The sequence below is a fragment of the Balaenoptera borealis genome (assembly GCF_965194805.1).
Source record: "Balaenoptera borealis genome assembly, chromosome: 8".
NCBI lineage: Eukaryota > Metazoa > Chordata > Mammalia > Artiodactyla > Balaenopteridae > Balaenoptera > Balaenoptera borealis.
In genome coordinates this window covers 100,781,574-100,800,614 of record NC_138865.1, presented here as the reverse complement: position 1 = coordinate 100,800,614, position 19,041 = coordinate 100,781,574, and the positions used below count along the sequence as shown (strand labels likewise).

The window sequence follows — 19,041 nt, the reverse complement described above, 5'->3', positions numbered from 1 at the left end:
TCCCAAAAAAGAATGGATGCATAAAACACTTTCATCTCAAGTTTACAAAAATATAAATATTATATAATTTCAGAATTTTAAAGCTGCAAAAGGCCTTAGTGATAATCTGGTCAAACTCCTCCCCTAATTTTCTAATGAGGAATTGAGGCCTTCACTCACAGGCTAAATAACCCACCTCAGGCCTTTTGCTGTATTAGCAAGGATGGAACTCTTCCCTCCTGCATCTTTGTATGTGTCACATATTTGGGCTGAGCTCCTGAAAGGACTAGTTTACTTTGAGTAGAAACAGACTCTGCATAGCTACCATGCTACACTTTTATGCTACGTCTTTTACAATTATATAATACAAAAAGCAATATGTTAATCTTTGACTTAAAATGTCATACCAACAAACTTGTGATATATTGCAACCGTTTTATTAATATGACGGACTGGGATATGTCTTTTAACAGGAGTATTGATTCACTACCATGAATGTGTTTCGATACTTTGCTGCAGTATCATACTTGATTCAGTCAAATTACGTGTGAATTACTGTCACTTTCACACATATAAAACATTTACATTTCATTGATAGAACAGCACACAGCCATGCACCTCTTCTTTCTGGTTTATATGCATGTCAATATGCTCACATAAAATGGATTTTTCACCACTCAAGGACTTCACAATATATGAACTTTTCATGACACTATTTCTGCTCTTTTTTTTTTTTAATTGAAGGGGGGTAAAAAAGCAATACTGTGGTACGAAAGACCTTCTTACAAGGTTCTTTCTGGAGAAATGTGTGAGAATACACTTATAGTCCTATAATGACTGTAATCAAGCTCATCCTACAAGGACATGAAGGTAGAGTCACTCTCCTGGAGAGTTTCTGATCTTAGTAAGAATATTATGACTGGGGGGGAGATATTATAAAGACAGTCCAGCAGAAGACTCTCCTAGAGAGATATTTTGAACATATTTCAAACCTATAATGACTGTCATAAAGATGACATGATAGTTGAATCATTTTGCTGAAGAAGTCTGTGTCTAGAAAGACACTCAAAAATGTAATTAAATGCTGTTATAATTATTATGTTTTGTGAAACTATTAGAGGCCACGAAAGCAGAAAAATGTAGCACTATAACAAAATAAGGAAACACTTTTGAAGAATAAACACTTAACACGCAAAAATTTTAAATGGTATCTAATAAATTTTCATGTCAAATTTTTTAACCAAACATATAAAATTTTTAAGTGGCAACTAATAAATCTTCATGTCAAATCTTTTAACAAAATCCACAAATTGATTATAAAAATTGAACAATCATAAATGTCTTATGTATAAAGTTTGAAGGGAAAGTTTAAATTTCTACATTATTCTGTTTAATCAAATACTTGAGGAATTTTAGTTACTGCTGAGGAACAGTCAGTACATTTCTAAAATAATTCAGTTATGAAAATAGTATCACAATTAAGGTTTGGCATAGTAGCATTCCAGCAATCTTCAGTCATCCACAAACATTAACCGTCCGGGCCCTTCATTCTTCATCCACCTCCTATATCTCTTCCATCTAGGGTCATTTGCCAGTCTTTTCTTTAGTTCCTCTTCTTGTTCCTGTTTGTAGACCTGTCAGCATAAATAACATAAACTGACTTGACAATCCAAAGAGAAACATTTGTCATTAGCTTTATGGCATGTTTATATTTTTCAAATATAACTTTAGGTAAAAGTTTCCAATGAATGTATTGGTTTGTCTTCTGAAGACCATGCACCTAAGATTACTAAGCAATTAAGCACTTTAATGTTCAGTGTTAAATAAAAACGAATAACTTGTGCAAGAACTAGTAATTTTTTTCACTGATTTCTGTAACCTGGAAATACATTCTTTTCCTCCTTGAAATCATATATAAGCTGAGTTTAAAGGGTTTAAACATTTCCTCTCTATGACTAATGTCCAATATTAAAGAATCAACACTTTATTTTTTTAACTCTGTAAATTTAACAGATGACTTTCAGTTTTGTTGATCCTAACCAAGGAACAAAGTGACCTTATAAATACATTTGTCTCCAGATTGAACTTACAACTACTTTTATCTTCAATGATAATTATTGGTTTTTCAAAATATTTTTAACTAAAGTTCCCAAAGACAGTTAAATAAACCACAGAGGTTAAGAACAAAGAACATCTTTCATTTCTATAACCTTTTGTGGGTATCAGTTGAAGCTAAATGGACAAGTTTTCATAACCAATTTCACAGCCATATCAAATTTCAGAAAGAAATTATTTTACTTCCAAATTTCAGGGAGTAACGACTAAGATAACCTCATGTAATACCGTGATAATTCAGCCCAGGATAGCACTCTATGACAGACAGAGCTTATTGTATAGTGGGCAGCTTCAACTACTTAAAAGTGAAAACTTATCAAATAATTTAGGAGCTACCATGTTACCCTCCATTTTTATGTTCTTTGTAAGTAGGCTGAATATATCTACTTGCCAAATCATTCCGGCAATTCACAGTACAGTTTAACACAACAAATTAGACCATACTTCAAATTTTTAGCATTAGTAAATTAAAGTATTTGAAGTTCATCTTTTAAAATGACAAATTATAGGTTAAAAACCCACTGTTCCACTACTAAATATAGTCATACAGTCAACAAAAGATCTTTCTATATTTAACTCTTCGATTTCAGAAATTTGAGCACACTTCTGTGATCCCTTGTCACATACCTAGTTTTAAGTTGGTAACGAAGGTTACAGTAATTACTCACCTCATAATTCTCCTTTATCCAAAGCTCCCGTTTAAGAAAAGTTTCTTTCTGATGATCTTCTAGACTATCAAACTGAGACTTTGACATCTTCATAGATTTACGTATGATATATAGTCTTTCTTCTTCCCCATATTCTTTGCCTTTGATGTTAAAATTATAGATCCACCGGCAATACCAGACTATATATGAGCACAGGTGAAAGGGAGCTAAGAGAATTTGAAACAGGAGAAGGTCACGGAACTGGGGTTTCTGATAGCCTCCCTTTATATCTATTTTACTTTTTATAATGTTCTTTATGATGTTCTCCTCCTCGTCACGAATTTCCTCTTTGGACTTTTTGTTTCTGCCCTTCTCTTTGGCTTTTCTCAGCAATCCCTGCTGCTTGGCAATCTCCATGGCTTGGATACGGTACTTGGGCACTGTGGCCAGGTAGCTGATTGCCTTGTTGTAGCTGTTCCACCAACTGAAAAACTAGAATATTTAACAAAGAAAACTGGGTCATTTTTATTACCAAAATTCATCTTGGTGAACACAACAACCCCCCCCCAAAACCTATTCTGATTAAAAACAGGACCTCAAAAATCTTACTCTGTAAGTTAAAGATACAGTTGAATAATGCCCATGTGGACACGGGATCTCCAGGCCTGATAAGTCAGATAAGCCCTGAGCTGAGCCAAAAAGCCACTGATTCTCCACAGGAGACACCCAGGATCAGAGGATGGATAGGTGGAATCACATCACACCTGTTGATTTCACATCTTTACCATGTGACTCTTCCCTGGATCACAATTAAGAAATCCCTCTTCTTCTATTTTTTTTTTAAGGTTGCAGTCTACTTACTGGAGGAAGAATCGAATGGTAAAACTAGTTGGTGAGGAGTTTCTTTCAAAAAATCCCTGGGTATAGACTCAGGCAACTATAGACCATCTGCACATACCACAGTAATGCTCATCATATTCTGAACTGAAAGATTCAAATAGGTTTGAACTCTTTACTTATTTGGACAGGAAGACATTAAGTCACTTCATAAATATATTCAACCGCAAAGGGTTTTATTATCAGAAAAAGTCCTACTCCTCATATAGTACCTCCACACATTTCAGCTATTTTACTGAATAAATACAGCAGTTGTACCAATAATATCCTGAAATATTATAGTAGCAATCTATTAGGAATAGCAAAAAAAAAAAAAATATGACTAGGGTATTACGTTATCTAAAACAGAAAAGTAAGATTGCCCTTCCTCTCCCTGTTGAAAAGGCAACACTACAAAAGCTGATACATTTAAAATATACAGCTTTAGTTTTCAATAGGAATTCTTGTCATATCGATTGAATTTCATTTCTGGGAATTAAACTGGAGAAGTAATTCTGAAACTAGCAAATTGCTTCATTCTAGTCACTTGACTTTCTTTTTTCTTCCAGAGGAGGATATGATAGGTGTGGTTAGTTGAGGAATAATAGTAGGGAAAACTCATTTCAGGCTAAACTTGTATTTCTGTGATATTTTAAAACAACATAAAAAGTTACTGTAGCACTTTTAGTCTATTTCAGTGGTTTTCAAACTGAGCAGGAGTGCCCTTAGCTGCCATGGGGAAATGTGTGCGACATTTTTGTTTGTTACAATGATGGCAAGCTCTACACTCCTGGCATTTGGCAGGTAGGTGCCAGGACTAGTTAGGCCATATTAAGGAGTCTGGAATTTTCCCCAAGTTTAATGGGAAATCATTGAAAAGTCCTATGAAAGTAGTTTCGTCCTTGAACAATGCGGGGGGGCACCACCCTCTGCAGAATCTGAGTGCAGCGTATAGCTGGCCCTCCGATTCAGCCAACCTCAGATGGCGCACCGCTGCGGTTCGGTACTACATGTAGTGAAAAGAATCCGTGTGTAAGTGGACCACTGCAATTCCAACCCATGTTGTTCAAGGGTCACCTGTAAATGATATGATCTAGTTGGCATTCACTCTGGCTGTTATATGGAAAATACTCTAGAGGGGGCCACGAGAAAAAGATCTGAGTTTTTTGTTTGTTTTTGACAGTTATATAATGACATTCATGATTTCTTAGATTGCCTGCCAACAAAGATTCCAATATTATCAATTGGTTAAATAAATATTTTTCTAATATAAAAAATTAATCTCACCTGGAAGTAAAATTCTACAAAAAGGTACTTCTAGTTCAGTATGAATGACTAGCACTAGCCACTGTGCACTCCTGCACATGCACGTAGATACACACATCCATCAATACACACCTGAAACACTGAAATAGCGCACACACTGACCAAGATCACAACTCTCACATCCACTTTAGGGGCTAAGCGCCTGCTGTAGTAGTGGTAGTAATGGCTGTAGTACTCTTCTGGGTGATCCAGCATGTAATCATAATCTTTTCGAGTTTCTTCATCCTGTAAAATAACAAGATATCCAGTTTCATAGGGCAGCTCATAAAATGGTCTTAGTTAATAATCTGTTAAAGTCAAACCTAGAATTTTGTAATTATGTAATCAATCTGAATAAAAGAATAAACTGTCAAAATAAAAAAATTTCCCATAATTCCTCAAAGGGACACACAAATTTGTTTCCAGAACTTTAATACTAGGTATAAAGCATAATTAAAAAATTTCCTCAAATTCTTGAGGAGTATTAGTCCTCCTGGAAAAAATAAAAACACTTCAGTAGCAATGAACCATGCCTTTTTAGCCAGTGCTGTGGTGCTAATAAGGATGTCGCCGTGTTCTTACAATTGAAGAGCATGTTGACACCTACTCTCAGTAACTGTTGATAGAAAAAAGAATGTTTATCTCTGTTGTATATATTCACAATCATTTCCCAACCTTGTATAGAAGGTTTTCTTTCGAAAGCAATGATTAAAACAACAAAAAAGTAGACGAAACCAATCTATGCCCTCAAAATTGAATTATGCTCATCCCAAGGAAACACTGAGACATCGATGCAGGATAATGGTCAAAGTCTAGCTTTGTGATATTAGGCAAAAATTTTAGCCTCTGAGCCTCACTCTTCTTCACTTGTAAATTAGAGATATTAATAGCTGCCCTACTAATTTTACAGGGTTATTTTGTATATCAGATGACATACAGTATACAAAAAAACAGGTTAAAAATATGTAGTATTTCACTATTATAACACATTTTCACAGCCCAGTTCATAAATAAGGTAATATATAGCTCTTTTTTTTTCTTTATTTTTTTTTTAAATAAATTTATTTAGTTATTTATTTTGGCTGCACTGGGTCTTTGTTGCTGTGCATGTGGGCTTTCTCTGGTTGTGGCGAGTGGGGGCTACTCTTCGTTGCAGTGCGCGGGCTTCTCATTGCGGTGGCTTCTCTTGTTGCAGAGCACAGGCTCTAGGTGCACGGGCTTCAGTAGTTGCACCACGTGGGCTCAGTAGTTGTGCCTCGCGGGCTCTAGAGCGCAGGCTCAGTAGTTGTGGCGCACGGGCTTAGTTGCTCCGTGGCATGTGGGATCTTCCCGGACCAGGGCTCGAACCCATGTCCCCTGCATTGGCAGGTGGATTCTTAACCACTGCACCACCAGGGAAGCCCCTGTATAGCTCTTTCTTAATCATGCAAACATGTTGAAAAAATTATAGCATTCTGAAATGCTGCTCAAATGGTCACAAATAAAGCATTTCTTAAAACCTTCTCTAATTTTAATCAGTTTCCAACAGGTATAAACGCCAATCTTTTACTGAGCTACATAGGTTGAAAAGCTAGGTTATGATTTGCTTTTTTTTTTTAATCCCACAGGAAACCTATTTTTCAGCTTGTCTTGTTTCCAAAAAATGTTAAAGACTAAAACTACAGCAAATTCTTTACTCTCTATAAGTGAGTACAACATAAACCATTATGAAAAAAAATCTTTCTTTAACCTAGATGACTTCTTTCTATGATAAATTAATTATTCAGCATTCATAAAGTTGCAGATTATTAGCTAAACATTTCAAAATCTGCACTTAGTGCTTTGTTACCACAGAGGCGCTGGGGTCTGTTCAGGGCCTCCTCTTTTCTTTTTTTTTTAATAAATTTATTTATTTTTAATTTATTTTAATTTTATTTTTGGCTTCGTTGGGTCTTCGTTGCTGTGCGCAGGATTTCTCTAGTTATGGTGAGCAGGCTTTCTCTAGTTGCGGCGAGCGGGGGCTACTCTTCGTTGCGGTGCGCAGGCTTCTCATCGCGGTGGCTTCTCTTGTTGCAGAGCATGAGCTCTCGGTGCGCGGGCTTCAGTAGTTGTGGCTCGCAGGCTCAGCAGTTGTGGCACACAGGCTTAGCTGCTCTGCAGCATGTGGGATATTCCCGGACCAGGGCTCGAACCCGTGTCTCCCGCATTGGCAGGTGGATTCTTAACCACTGCGCCACCAGGGAAGCCCTCAGTAACAGTTCTTACATTCAAAATATTTTTTACCTCTGACTGGAATTTGAAACTAGATGAAGTAGTATCTAGTATAATTAGATGTAAATATATTTAAAGTCTATTCCATGGCACTGTATGGAGGGCCAATATGCGAATCATCTATTATATAAGGAAAGCTGAGCTCAGGCTGATTTTTTTTGTAACTTTTTTTTTTGTTTTTAATTTTTATTTATTTATTTATAGCTGTGTTGGGTCTTCGTTTCTGTGCGAGGGCTTTCTCTAGTTGCGGCGAGCGGGGGCCACTCTTCATCGCGGTGCGCGGGCCTCTCACTGTCGCGGCCTCTCTTGTTGCGGAGCACAGGCTCCAGACGCGCAGGCTCAGTAGTTGTGGCTCACGGGCCCAGTTGCTCCGCGGCATGTGGGATCTTCCCAGACCAGGGCTCGAACCCGCGTCCCCTGCATTGGCAGGCAGATTCTCAACCACTGCGCCATCAGGGAAGCCCCTCAGGCTGATATTATTTTCAAATTCACTCCTTGTATGTTCTCTTCCATTAGAAAAGATTTTCTCGGGAGTTCCCTGGTGGCCTACTGGTTAGGATTCCAGCCTTTCACTGCCATGGCCTGGGTTCAATCCCTGGTAGGGGAACTGAGATCCTGCAAGCTGCGTGCCACATGCCTCAACTGTCAGTCCATTATTCCTCCTATAACCCATCATCATATTCTAGAGTTTCTAACCTAAAGAGGGTAAAACGTTGCAGGTCATAAGCCTATGTCTCTTGATGTATTTCATTCTGAGTACTTCAAGACATCCTTTGAGAATTTTTCCATTCTCCCTCCATTTTTTTGCCCTTTTGGCTAATTTTATAGATATGCTCTGCTTTTGGCCTGAATTCGTTGCCTTTTAAACTCAGCCTCCCAATCTTGGCAGATGCTTTTTGAAATGTATTTCTTCAAACACGATTCTTCTCCTTGCTCCAACTAGATTACAGGTAGTTTTGAAACTAACTGCCCCGCTGAGATGAGATTCCTACAGTCCTCCAGCATCACTATCTCTGCACAGTCCATTGCCCAGTCTGACTGTCTGTACTCCTCCTGGTTGAAGTATACAGCAAGATCTGTGAGTGTCACTGAAATCTGCTCTGTGAACGTCATGCGTCTAGTGGCTGTTCTCTTGTTTGTTCTCTTATCTTAGTGAAGGTCACAGTCCACAGAATGCAGATGTCCTTCTTCAAGCTTTTCACCCATATCTTCCCCCCGAGTCACCATCTCACTGGTCCCTGGATTTGTGACTTCATCAAGTCCAGAGCTTCATTTAACAGGATGGTCAGCTAATGCTCCAGTACCAGCAACTCCAAAATTTATACCTTATGTCTAGCCTCTCTACTGTAACCAGAGCCTGCAGGGTCTATTCAGGGCCCTCTATAATGAGTCCTCAAACTACCTCATCCCTGTAAAAGGTTTCAGGGTCAAGTCTGACTTCTCTTAGAATGGTTTTCTTTTCCTTGGGGCCACCATAATTTCATGACCCTGTTTTGGTCATGATTAGAGACAAGAAGGTCTGCGATCTCCTTGTTACAGCGTTTATTCAGCCACAATCTTCTTTTTTTAATGTGTTTAAAGCTTTCTCTCCAGAATGAAGAAAATGGATTTTAGGCTGAGGCATGCATAATACACTTTACAAGGTTGTTCAAGGTTGGCACAAATTGAAGAGTTAGGGATTCTCAACAATCTAAGTCAAAGTCCTACTCTTCAGTAGCCTACTAAGTTTAGAATCAACCTAGTAAGAACACAGGATACCAGGAATATTAGCAAAAAAGAAAAGACAGACTGGGACCCAGTTAGAGAGTTTCACGTACATTCTTACATATTTTTACCATATATTTATTTTTAATACCATATATTTATTTTTTCTCCTACCCATCTTGGGACTAAAGTAGCCTCACAGTTTGTTTGTTTGTTCTGTCCAACGCTTCCCAGTGTCTAGTAAGGTAAGTTCAATTTTCCTTGTCATGCAACAAGGCCTCCATAACTGACCCAAACTTACCTACTTAAGAAACATCTTATCACTCTCCCTTCTTTTGCCCATAGCAAACATTCAGATAGCAATTTCTGGAATTTGGTGTGTTCTTCAAGTACAGCATGCTCTTTTATATCTATGACTGAACAGATAATTATTCACTTTAACTCAAATGCCCAAGCCTTTCTTCCAACCTCATGAGCTCCTATTAATCCTTTAGAACATAAACATTAGTAGACAGATTTAGACCACTCTTATTACACTTATTACCTATTTATTATAGCACTTATCACATTGTAATCATCAGTTTTTTTCTTTTCCTTGAATGAGAACTTCTAGAAGGCAGGTAGGGTGATTCCTTAATCTCTGTATATCCAAGGCCTAGCACAGTGCCTGGCATTCAATAAATACCATTTCAAAACTGAATGAAATTTTATAAAGGCTCTCCCTCACTACAGACATCTCTCCAGCCACACAGGTCTCCACCTCACCAGGAAGGTGAGACGGGTGACTATGCCACAAAAACTTGGGCTTGGCAGAAATGACTGCTTGTCTTCATAGCTTATGAAGATATGCTAATGTGTGGCTAAAATAGCTTAAACCTTAAAACAGTGTAATATCTTACCTTTCAATAAGGTAGTATTTTTTCTTTCAGCAATTTTGTGGATCTTAACGTCCCAGGGTCAGGAGATTCCAACTTCTTTCCAAAACCAAAACCTTTATACTTGTTTCTTCCTCCTCTCTGTCCTGAGCCTTGACAAGCAGGGCAATAAGCTCCTTGTTTCTAATCTCTACAGGAAAAAATGGTGCTTCTGCTGGTGTCCACTCCACTCCCAATCCTCTTGGGCATATGCAGGAGGACTGGAACATAACCACCAATATCTAGATCAGAAGTGAACAAGAGGAAACCCACAAGCAAAGAAAGCACTGAATCCTTCCTTCTCTTATGAAAATGATCGTTCCCCCCTCCCCAGAGGCAAAAATATATTATGTTCTTGTCCTTGAAAGAAATAATGAATTGTTTGATTTCAATAAACTTAAATTGCAATAATTAGATATTGCAGCCAGTTTCACATTTAAAATCTTCGATTATACAAATAATAGAAACCATTTAGGATGGCAAAGGCCAAGAATCAATAATATATGAAAATATAGTTTGTTCATTCTTAAATATATATAGTAATCCTGTTTTTAAGAGAAATACACACACAAATGATCCTTTAAAAAAATAACATCTGTTCCCCTAAATTTTTTTCCAGGACATTACACCCTACTAAAGAGGAAGAAAGTTAACTGCTCTGAGTTTTCATTTCTCTTCCTGTTCCCTACCCACCAGCCACTCGTGCAACTATCTTCTACGTCTTCTCTTCTCAGTCTACATGTGGTCATAGCAACTTCCATCATTTGCAGTATCACCTATATATCATATACGAATGACACACAGATCTGTTTTCCCTGCTCCTACTATTTTCAGATACCTCCTGAACACTTCCTAAATGTAACATAAATATCTCAAATTCAACATGCTCAAAACCCAAATCTGCTCCTGTGTCTCAGTTAACGGTATCACCATCTACTTGGTTACCTGAGCTTTAAAAAACCTTAGTTATTTTCAGTTCAGCAAATAGTTATGCAGGGCCTTAAGCCATGTGCTGAGCACAAAGGAGGATAAAAAAACAAATAAATTAAGGACCTGGCCTCAATAACTCTCCCATCTACAAGAAGAATCTAGCAAGCAAGAAGAGCACAATTCAATGTACTAAGGACTAACTCTGCCTGAGACCACTGGTAATGGGATTCACAGAAGACATGAAATGAGTGCTAGATCCTGAAAAGCAAGTAAGATGTGGTAAAATTTGTTCCAGGCAAGGTGAACAGCAAGTGTTAAGGTACAGAAGCATCAGTGTATAGAACAGATTCAGTGAAGCTTAAGCACTGGGGAAGTTTAGGGAAGAAAGGAGTAGTAAATGTGGCCAGGAAGATAGGTTTGGATAAGAACCACAGGGGATCTTATATGCCATGCTAAAGTGTTAGGGTGTTACTGTCTGTGCTATTCAAACATAAAATGTTTTCAAGTATGAGAAAAATAAATAGCATTGAGTAGAAGTGTATATTTTGGGACGATAACTCTGATAGTATTGTAAAGAAAGGAATGAGGGAGAAACAGATTTTAGAGACTAAGAAGTAGAACAAATAGGACTTAGTGATTAAAGGGGTACAGGAATCAATCACGTTGAGCATGAGTGATGTTTCTAATTATAGTCACTGTGTGAACCATGTTATTCTAAGAATAAAGGAAGAGGACAGCAAGTGTGGAGAAGAGGCAGGGGAAAATTGTGGAAGATTTTGAAATGGGGAGGAAAGAAAATTACTGGATAGCTTTTCAATGCCTGGAGCCTCCAAGGATTATCCCTGTAGGAGGGGTGTGCCTTTATTTGTCTTTGAAAAGTCTATTTTAACTTTGTAGAGAAAGAAGTAACTTGTGGAAAACTGGAAGTAATGCAAATAATTCTTATTCACAAAAAGACAAATCGTGACCAGTGGAATTAAGGCAACTGATAACTGCCTTGTCATACTGACCAGTATTACAGGCATTTCAGCACTCTTTGTCTTGACTGTAAACTGTGTGGCACTTTTTCTCTTTTGAACCAGTTTTAATATCTTACTGGTTCCCTCATTAATTAATGAGTTAAATAAAATCTTTGACACATGTTCATTTTGTATTTGTACAAGAGTCAACCTCTTTTAAAATGTATGCTTTAACAAAGAAAACAGGATTAGGTTCATGTATAATTTTGGGTACCTGTGCTACAAATGAGAGACAATCGAAAAATATGAACCTAGAGAATACACGAATTTCAGGGTTGTCAAGGATGTAGTTGAGTTTCATCAGGACGAGCTTAGAAAATAAAAAGAAAAGAGTACCCAAAGGACAGGACTCTAAGGAAATGCAATGTTTAAGGTAAAGGCAGAGGAAAAGAAATACAGACTAAAAGAAATGGCTAGAAAGCTTGGAGAAAGGGGAGAGAATTACATGAAGGGAGTCAAGGGAGAACAGCTTAAAGAACTACGTGGTCAACATCAAATGCCACAAATAGTTCCAACAGGAAGAGCAGCCCTCTGATCTGATGCTTAGAGCATCACTATTCATCTTAGGAAGAACAGCTCCAGAACGTGTGCTGATGCACATGTCAGTCTATGATAGTTTAAATGAAAGGGGTATGAGGAAGTAAGGATGGCCAACAATGAAGAAAGAAGAAAAATTGACCATAGCTTTAAAAGAAGCAAAATTAAGGAATGAGAAATGAACCAAATAAGAGATTCTTAAGTTACCAAAGAGGAATGATGAGATTCCAGAAGACTAAGATGGAAATAAAATGAGTTCAGCCAAGAATACCTTCCTGCCTTCCCCCAACCCATCTTCCACATTGTTCCCAGAACTTTCTTTCTGAAACAAACATCAGATTGTGTTACTTATGCACTTTAAAACCTCTGGTAACTTCAATACATAAGGTTCACATGCCTGAACACAGCTTAAAGGGTCGATCCCAAACTATTTCCAGTCTCCTGAAACATTCTCCCTACCATGCACCTGACAGGCTTCTAACCTAGAAATAGTAGATCCCCTACAGTCTCTAAAAATACAGTAAGGGTCTTTGTGCTGTGAATATCTCAAAATATTCTGTTTACCCATGATAAATTTGCACAAGCAAAATTAAAACATCAAGTGCTTAGTTTCTGGCTAGAATTATATCAACTCAGTAGTTTTTGTGTTACTCGAAAAAGCTCTGATGTGTTGTTGATACCATCATGTGTCAGGTAGTCACAGCACTAGATTTAAACACATCTGGTGTATAATCAACCTTGGCCATAAGTAGGGAATAACAGGTGAAATTAAGGGATGAGTAAAAAATAAACAACACTTATGGGTTCACAGCAGAAATAGCAAATGTGGCACATAAGGTACCACACCCTTCTCCTGGGCCCATGGGAGAACAGTTTAACATGTCATCTTTTCCACTAAACCCAGACAAAGGCCCCAAATTTACAAGTGTTACATGGAGTCGAGACCAATTACAGTTGGCATGTGAAATGAAAATTATCTGCCATCAAGCTTACTTAACTTGGCTGTTTATCAGCATCACAACTGTAATAGAAATTTACATCATTTCTATTAGTTTTATGAATACCCAATTATTATGAATGACTGATTAAAACCTGGATCGATGCTGGAAAAGAAATATTGTAATACCAATAAGTGCGGTTAATTTTTTTCCTCCAAAACGAAGAGTCCCTGGGAAAAGCATAATAAAAGTGATCCTACATCTCATTCCTGGAACAAGCCTTGCACGCTCATGACTCCACGTTTTCGTGGATCAAGACTTTTCTCTACCAGAAATGTCCCTCCAGTCAACCTTGGTGACTGTTCTAGATCCAGATCAAAGAGTACATTCTTCTCCAATCCCCTGAGAAGAAATAATTGTGTTCTCTCAGTGCTGCAATATAATCTACAAGTTTTTATTATATAACTTAGATAAATAATAACCAAACAATAAGTATCTGTATCCTTCTTATACTAAAAGCTTAAAGGCAGGAACTGTGCCGTTTTCATTGTTATGGTCTCCTCCCCCAGCACCTGTGTCAGTACCAGTTAGAGGAAGGGTTAAGCGAATATACAAAGGGAGAACAATAAACAGTAACCATAACAGGGCAGGGAGTTCATAATCCCCTTTTTGTCAAATCACTCTTAAGTGCTAAAGCCCTGCCACATCAACCAGACTGATAAAAAGAAACTGACATGTTCCTGTGACTTCCCTGCCAAGACAAGGCTGGAGGAGCAGAAGTCTCTCTCTATACATCCCTTCAATTTATCAGATAACCTGCATGCCAGTAATACCTCCAAGACCTTTTCTGTATTCTTCTCTCACGATCTTGCAAAATGCTGTCAAACTCTACCATTTTCTACCAATTACAGTTTTTCTAAGTGCATCCTTACCACCTATTCCCTCATCTGATTTCTATGCCATCCTTCTCGTTTTATCTAATTCATCCAGTTCATATCTATATCAAAAATAATTAATGTTCTTAAAAGCCCTGAGAAAATAATTTCTCCTTAAAAACAGAAGTATAATTTTTCTCTCATGCAGGAATTTTTCATTCATACCCATCCAATCTACTTTATCTGTACCACTCTTTAAAACTACAATTAATTTGGGGTAAAATGCCAAAGTAGGCTTCACATAACAATGTCAAAATGCCAGAAATCCACTTTCGATTTCCATCCTATCTGAATCTATCTCCAGATAGGAGTTTTTATTTTACAAGCATTCATTATCTATGTGCCAGACACTGTGCTAGGTGCCATGGATATACATGCAAAAATGAAGTTTAGTGGAGAGGGGAGAAGGGCTACTCAGGATTTACAGTGCAGTGTGATAAGTGCTATATCCACATAAAAAGATCGAATGTTGACACAGCGAGTGAGAGTCTGTTTACTTAACTTCCAAAGTCCATGTGTCCCTGAATCCCCAGTAGTCAAATACACTAAATAGTTATTTCACCGTCTTAACTCATATTATGAAACAAATATAAAGCAGTGTGTGAAATCATAATGGTTTCAAGTCCTGCTGAGATCTAGAGGTTTAAGTTATTTGAGAACATGAACTAAGCATGACTTGGTAAAAGCATCTGACAAGTCCCTTTGCCTTCCATTATTACCCATCCTTCTTTTTCTGGTTTTTCTCAATCTCTCTATTCACAGGTAGAATCTCTGTTGCTATGAAAACAATGACCAGCTGTGATAATATCTCCTTGTCTGACCAACTGCATTTAAATCATGTTAGTATCCTTATTTTTTAACAATTTCCATCTAAAAAAACTCTCTCTCAAAGAGGCATTTATTTAACCAAGACAACTTCAGAGTCATAAATCCACTATATCTTACACAAATATATCTCATTTTGGTTATTCAGAGATGCTTGGTTGTTATAAGTTTTGATGGAACACCACTGTAAGACTATAATGAGGATATAGTATAGCTTTTTATATCATACATGTTAAAAATGCTAAGAGACTTGAACAGACCAAGAATAAGAAATTAAGAAGGTTATCAAAACATTATGGGGAGAGAAAAAAGGCTCCTGGCTCCAATGAATTTACAACTAATTTATTTCAGATTTCACAAAAGAAACAATTTCTGTTAGATACACTGTTCCAGAGATGGAATCCACCTGGGCATTCTACAAAGCAAATATAGAATCAACTTCTCCCTCTATATGCCAGCAATAACTGAACATGGCTGTGAAGGAGGACACAGTATTCCCAAGGCCCTCCCTCCTTTTCAGCTCTCACAGGGTTTATTGCTATTCTTTATGGAGAAATATATAGTGTATAACAAAAAGAGCAAATAGAAATGAAATGTGGTCCCAGGTCTGCAGTTGCTGCCCCCATGAGATGATATATGGAATTTCAGGTAGGCTTCTGCGGCTCATCTTCATTCCAGAGCCACTGGAACTTATCAGCTTCTCCCACTATTCTATCTGACCTGCTCGTAGTAAAGGCCAGGTGGACCTCTTATCCCTCACAAGCCCTCTTTCCAGTCTGTGGATATAATCCAAGCAAAACAGTGGTTACATCCCTGTTGCCTCAAGGGGATGACCCCAGTTTATCAGATCTCTGCATTACCCAGAAATGATATCTTCTGGCAACCTTCTCACAATTCTCCATTATGACAGCAATAAAATTAGACCACCCTGTTTGTTTTTAATAACTTCTTCCACACATGGCAAGTCAAAGTCCTTTTCCTTATTCCAGAAGAGAGCATCTGCAATGAAGTTTTTTAAAAAGTTTCTGAAGGTGTTCCACTTGGAAGTGGAATCCCTATCTATCTCTATAAATTTAACATGGGAGTTTTCATAGAGCTCAACTAAGTCTGATTTCCATGGGTCCAAACTAAGCCCAGACAGCCCTTTTCTCTCACAGATAATTTTCGTTCTCCTGCAGTAATAATGAGTGGGGTTGGGGAAACTATAGAACACTCTCTCCCACCCTCCATCAGTGCAACTCCAATTCTAGTTTCCTGTTTGGAGGCATTTGCAGCTACCGCAAACCTGTCCCAGTCAAGAATAAGTGTTACTTTCTCCAGACATACTAGTTTTTAACTGCCTCAAAGTTCCTTGTTCTTGAGTGGACAAATTATTTTATTGAGCTTTTTGTTAGCTGACAAATCAGTGCTAAACTTGTAGCAGCATTTAGAGGCAACCATTACAGCCAGATCAGCCTCTGAATTTGTCTCCTCAAGAAAATGGCAAGAATATTTAGAGTCCTGGGATTCCTCCCAGCCAGATTTTCTACAGTCTCTATTTCTTGGCACTTTTTTCCAAAGTTCTTACTATCGTGCTCACCGTTTTCATGCCAAATCTACCCGTCTCCAACCCCAGCAGAAGGCAACAGTCGCCACTGTTTCTGCTGCCTCTCTTCTGGAAGTTCTCCACCTGCCCAGTGCTCCCTCTTGTGCCACGAGGGCTTTGGAGGACCAGTGGCAGCCCTTCTGGATGCTCGTCTGGACCACTATCTTTCCTCACTGCAGAAAAGCAGACTGGAGCTTCAGATGCTGGGCTGCCTTGAATGAAATTCTTTCCCATCTTTCTGAAGTCTTTCCTCAATCACTCTCTATCCCAAATAATAGGCAACCAAGCCCTCTGGCCTCAGCACTTTCCCAAACCCCCCATTCCTCAGTTAACTGCCAAGAAAAATTACAATCTCACCAATGCTGGTGAGAATTTAGTGAATTTTATGACTCCATATTATCCAAACTGCTCTGGAAAGTAAGCCATGAACTCCTTGACTCAGTATTTTCAGCTCTGGAAATCTAACCTGGAAAAATAATCCATGGTTAAATTATAGCATACCCACTCAAAGTAGTCACTAAAAGCAGATGATACAGCAACATGGAAAACTCTGCCTCAAAAAGAAATGAAAAAAAAAAGCTAGAAAAAAGTACCCTACAACTGCAACTGCTGTTGCATTAGCATGATGGGGCCCTTGAAGCAGTAACACTTCCACCAAATATGATTTGTACATAGTGATTTTTTATGGTTTGCTTTTCCCAGCAGTAGAAGAAAATAGGATCAGGCTAAATCTCCCCATCCCCACAAGACTCAATAAAACCTTTGGCAAATGACTATACATATACTCACAAAATATTTCCTACTAGAATTTCTCAGTCTTGAAACCCAAGTCATTAAGCACCTATTTGCAGGTCCTGTATAGGGGGTTTCTCATTTATCATTTAACCTCATAACAACCCGTGGAGCAGGTATCATGGCCTTAATTGTGCCTATGAAGAAACAGGTACTTTGACATATTAAGTCACTATCCAAGGTCATACAGGGGTGTTCAGAGCCGGAGTCAAACATCCGGTGTTGTTCTTAGTATTTTTCTACATCCTTAAACCCAAGCTAAATGTCACAATTAATACCATCCCCAGAAACCAAGTTTCTGTCAACTCAAATTCGGGCATCTCACTGTCACTGGAGCCCTTTCCTGCGTTCTATCACAGATCTTGGTAATAATAATCACCCTGCTTTCCGAGAGTGAGCTGCACGTTATTAGAACATTTTCACTAAATCGTAAGAAGCCCAAAGCTTTGCATAAAAAAGACTGTAACAAAAAGGAGGGGGCTGGTTGCCCTCCAAGACCGAGGGGGTTCCCATCTTTGTCAGTGGGCCGTATGCGCTCTCTCACGTGGGGAAGCGCGAGCATCCTAAGGGTGGTGGCGGTGGTCGCGCCCGGCGCCGGAGTCACAGGGAGCCTCGCTCCCCGGGCCAGGGGCCGAAGGGGCCACGCCGCGCGCTTCGCCAGCGGGTCCTCGCAGCCCATCCGCGCCCCCAGGCTTACCTTAAGAGTCTCGTAGGCGGTGGCCACCAGCAGGAAGGCCTCCTCCGCGCTCTGCGGCGTCCGTCCGGGGCCCTCGTCGCCGGGCTCGGGCCGGTAGCGGTCGGGGTGGTAGCGCCGAGCCAGCTGGCGGTAGGCCCGCGCGATCTCCGCCTTGCCCGCCGTGCGGCTCACCCCCAGCACCTCGTAGCAGTCCCGCGTGCCGCAGTAGAGCCCTTCCACCAGGGCCGCCGCGGGCCGCGGCAGCAGCACCGCCAGCAGCAGGGGCGGCAGCAGCACCAACCAGCGCCGGCCGGTAGCGCCGGCTCCCCGGCGCGGAGCGATCGGCGTCGCCATCCCGGCTGGGCCACGGCTCCACTAGCCCAGCCGCACCCCGGCACTCCACCCCGCGCCCGGCTGGGCTGCGGGACCCAGATCCACGTCAGCACGCGGCGCCTCCGCGCAGGCGCACCGGGCGCGGCTGCCTCAACCACTTCCGTCACGACCGTTGCTAGGGGAGTAGGACGCTTCAGCCTCCCGGCTGCTTCGGCTGTCTGTGAACGCGTTCCTAGTCCCAGCAGCCAGAGGGTTTGTCCTCAGTTGGACGGACCTAAAGGATGTCTCTGTGTCTGAGGTGCACTTAACCAGTGTATGCAGAGTGCTTTACTGTCCACAGTGCCCTTCCCAGGCAATCTTTTAGGCATCATGACTTCGTTTGCTGCCATTGGTAGGTAGTCTGGCTCTCTTGCCCTCTGGTTATCAGCCTCAAGATGTGTGCCCAGGGTTTTAAAGCTGGGTCTCAGCCCCGACTCCGTCTCACTAACTCCATTTTCCCTTTCCTAAAGGAAGTTTAACTTAGAGATTCTAGGCGCTCTCTGCCTTAAAGTTCATGGCCATCTAGTTCCGGGTTTCTTAGCCTCCGCACTATTGACATTTGGCCTGGATAATTCTTTTCCTTGTAGGGACTGTCCTATGCATTGTACGATGTTTAGCAGCATCTCTGGCCTCTACACACTA

At 39.8% G+C, this 19,041-nt stretch overlaps 1 protein-coding gene across 1 annotated transcript; it reads right to left on the bottom strand.

Annotated features, from left to right (window-relative positions):
- Positions 1 to 1,346: 1,346 nt before the first annotated feature.
- Positions 1,347 to 18,480, bottom strand: LOC309634213 (dnaJ homolog subfamily C member 25). Its single transcript, XM_082404155.1, has 4 exons — positions 18,049 to 18,480; positions 5,016 to 5,168; positions 2,763 to 3,233; positions 1,347 to 1,613 (listed from the first exon to the last, which is right to left on the bottom strand). Exons 1-4 carry the CDS (start codon positions 18,379 to 18,381, stop codon positions 1,491 to 1,493), a joined length of 1,080 nt encoding a protein of 359 aa, XP_082260281.1. The 5' UTR covers positions 18,382 to 18,480; the 3' UTR covers positions 1,347 to 1,490.
- Between the last annotated feature and the right edge of the window lie 561 nt (positions 18,481 to 19,041).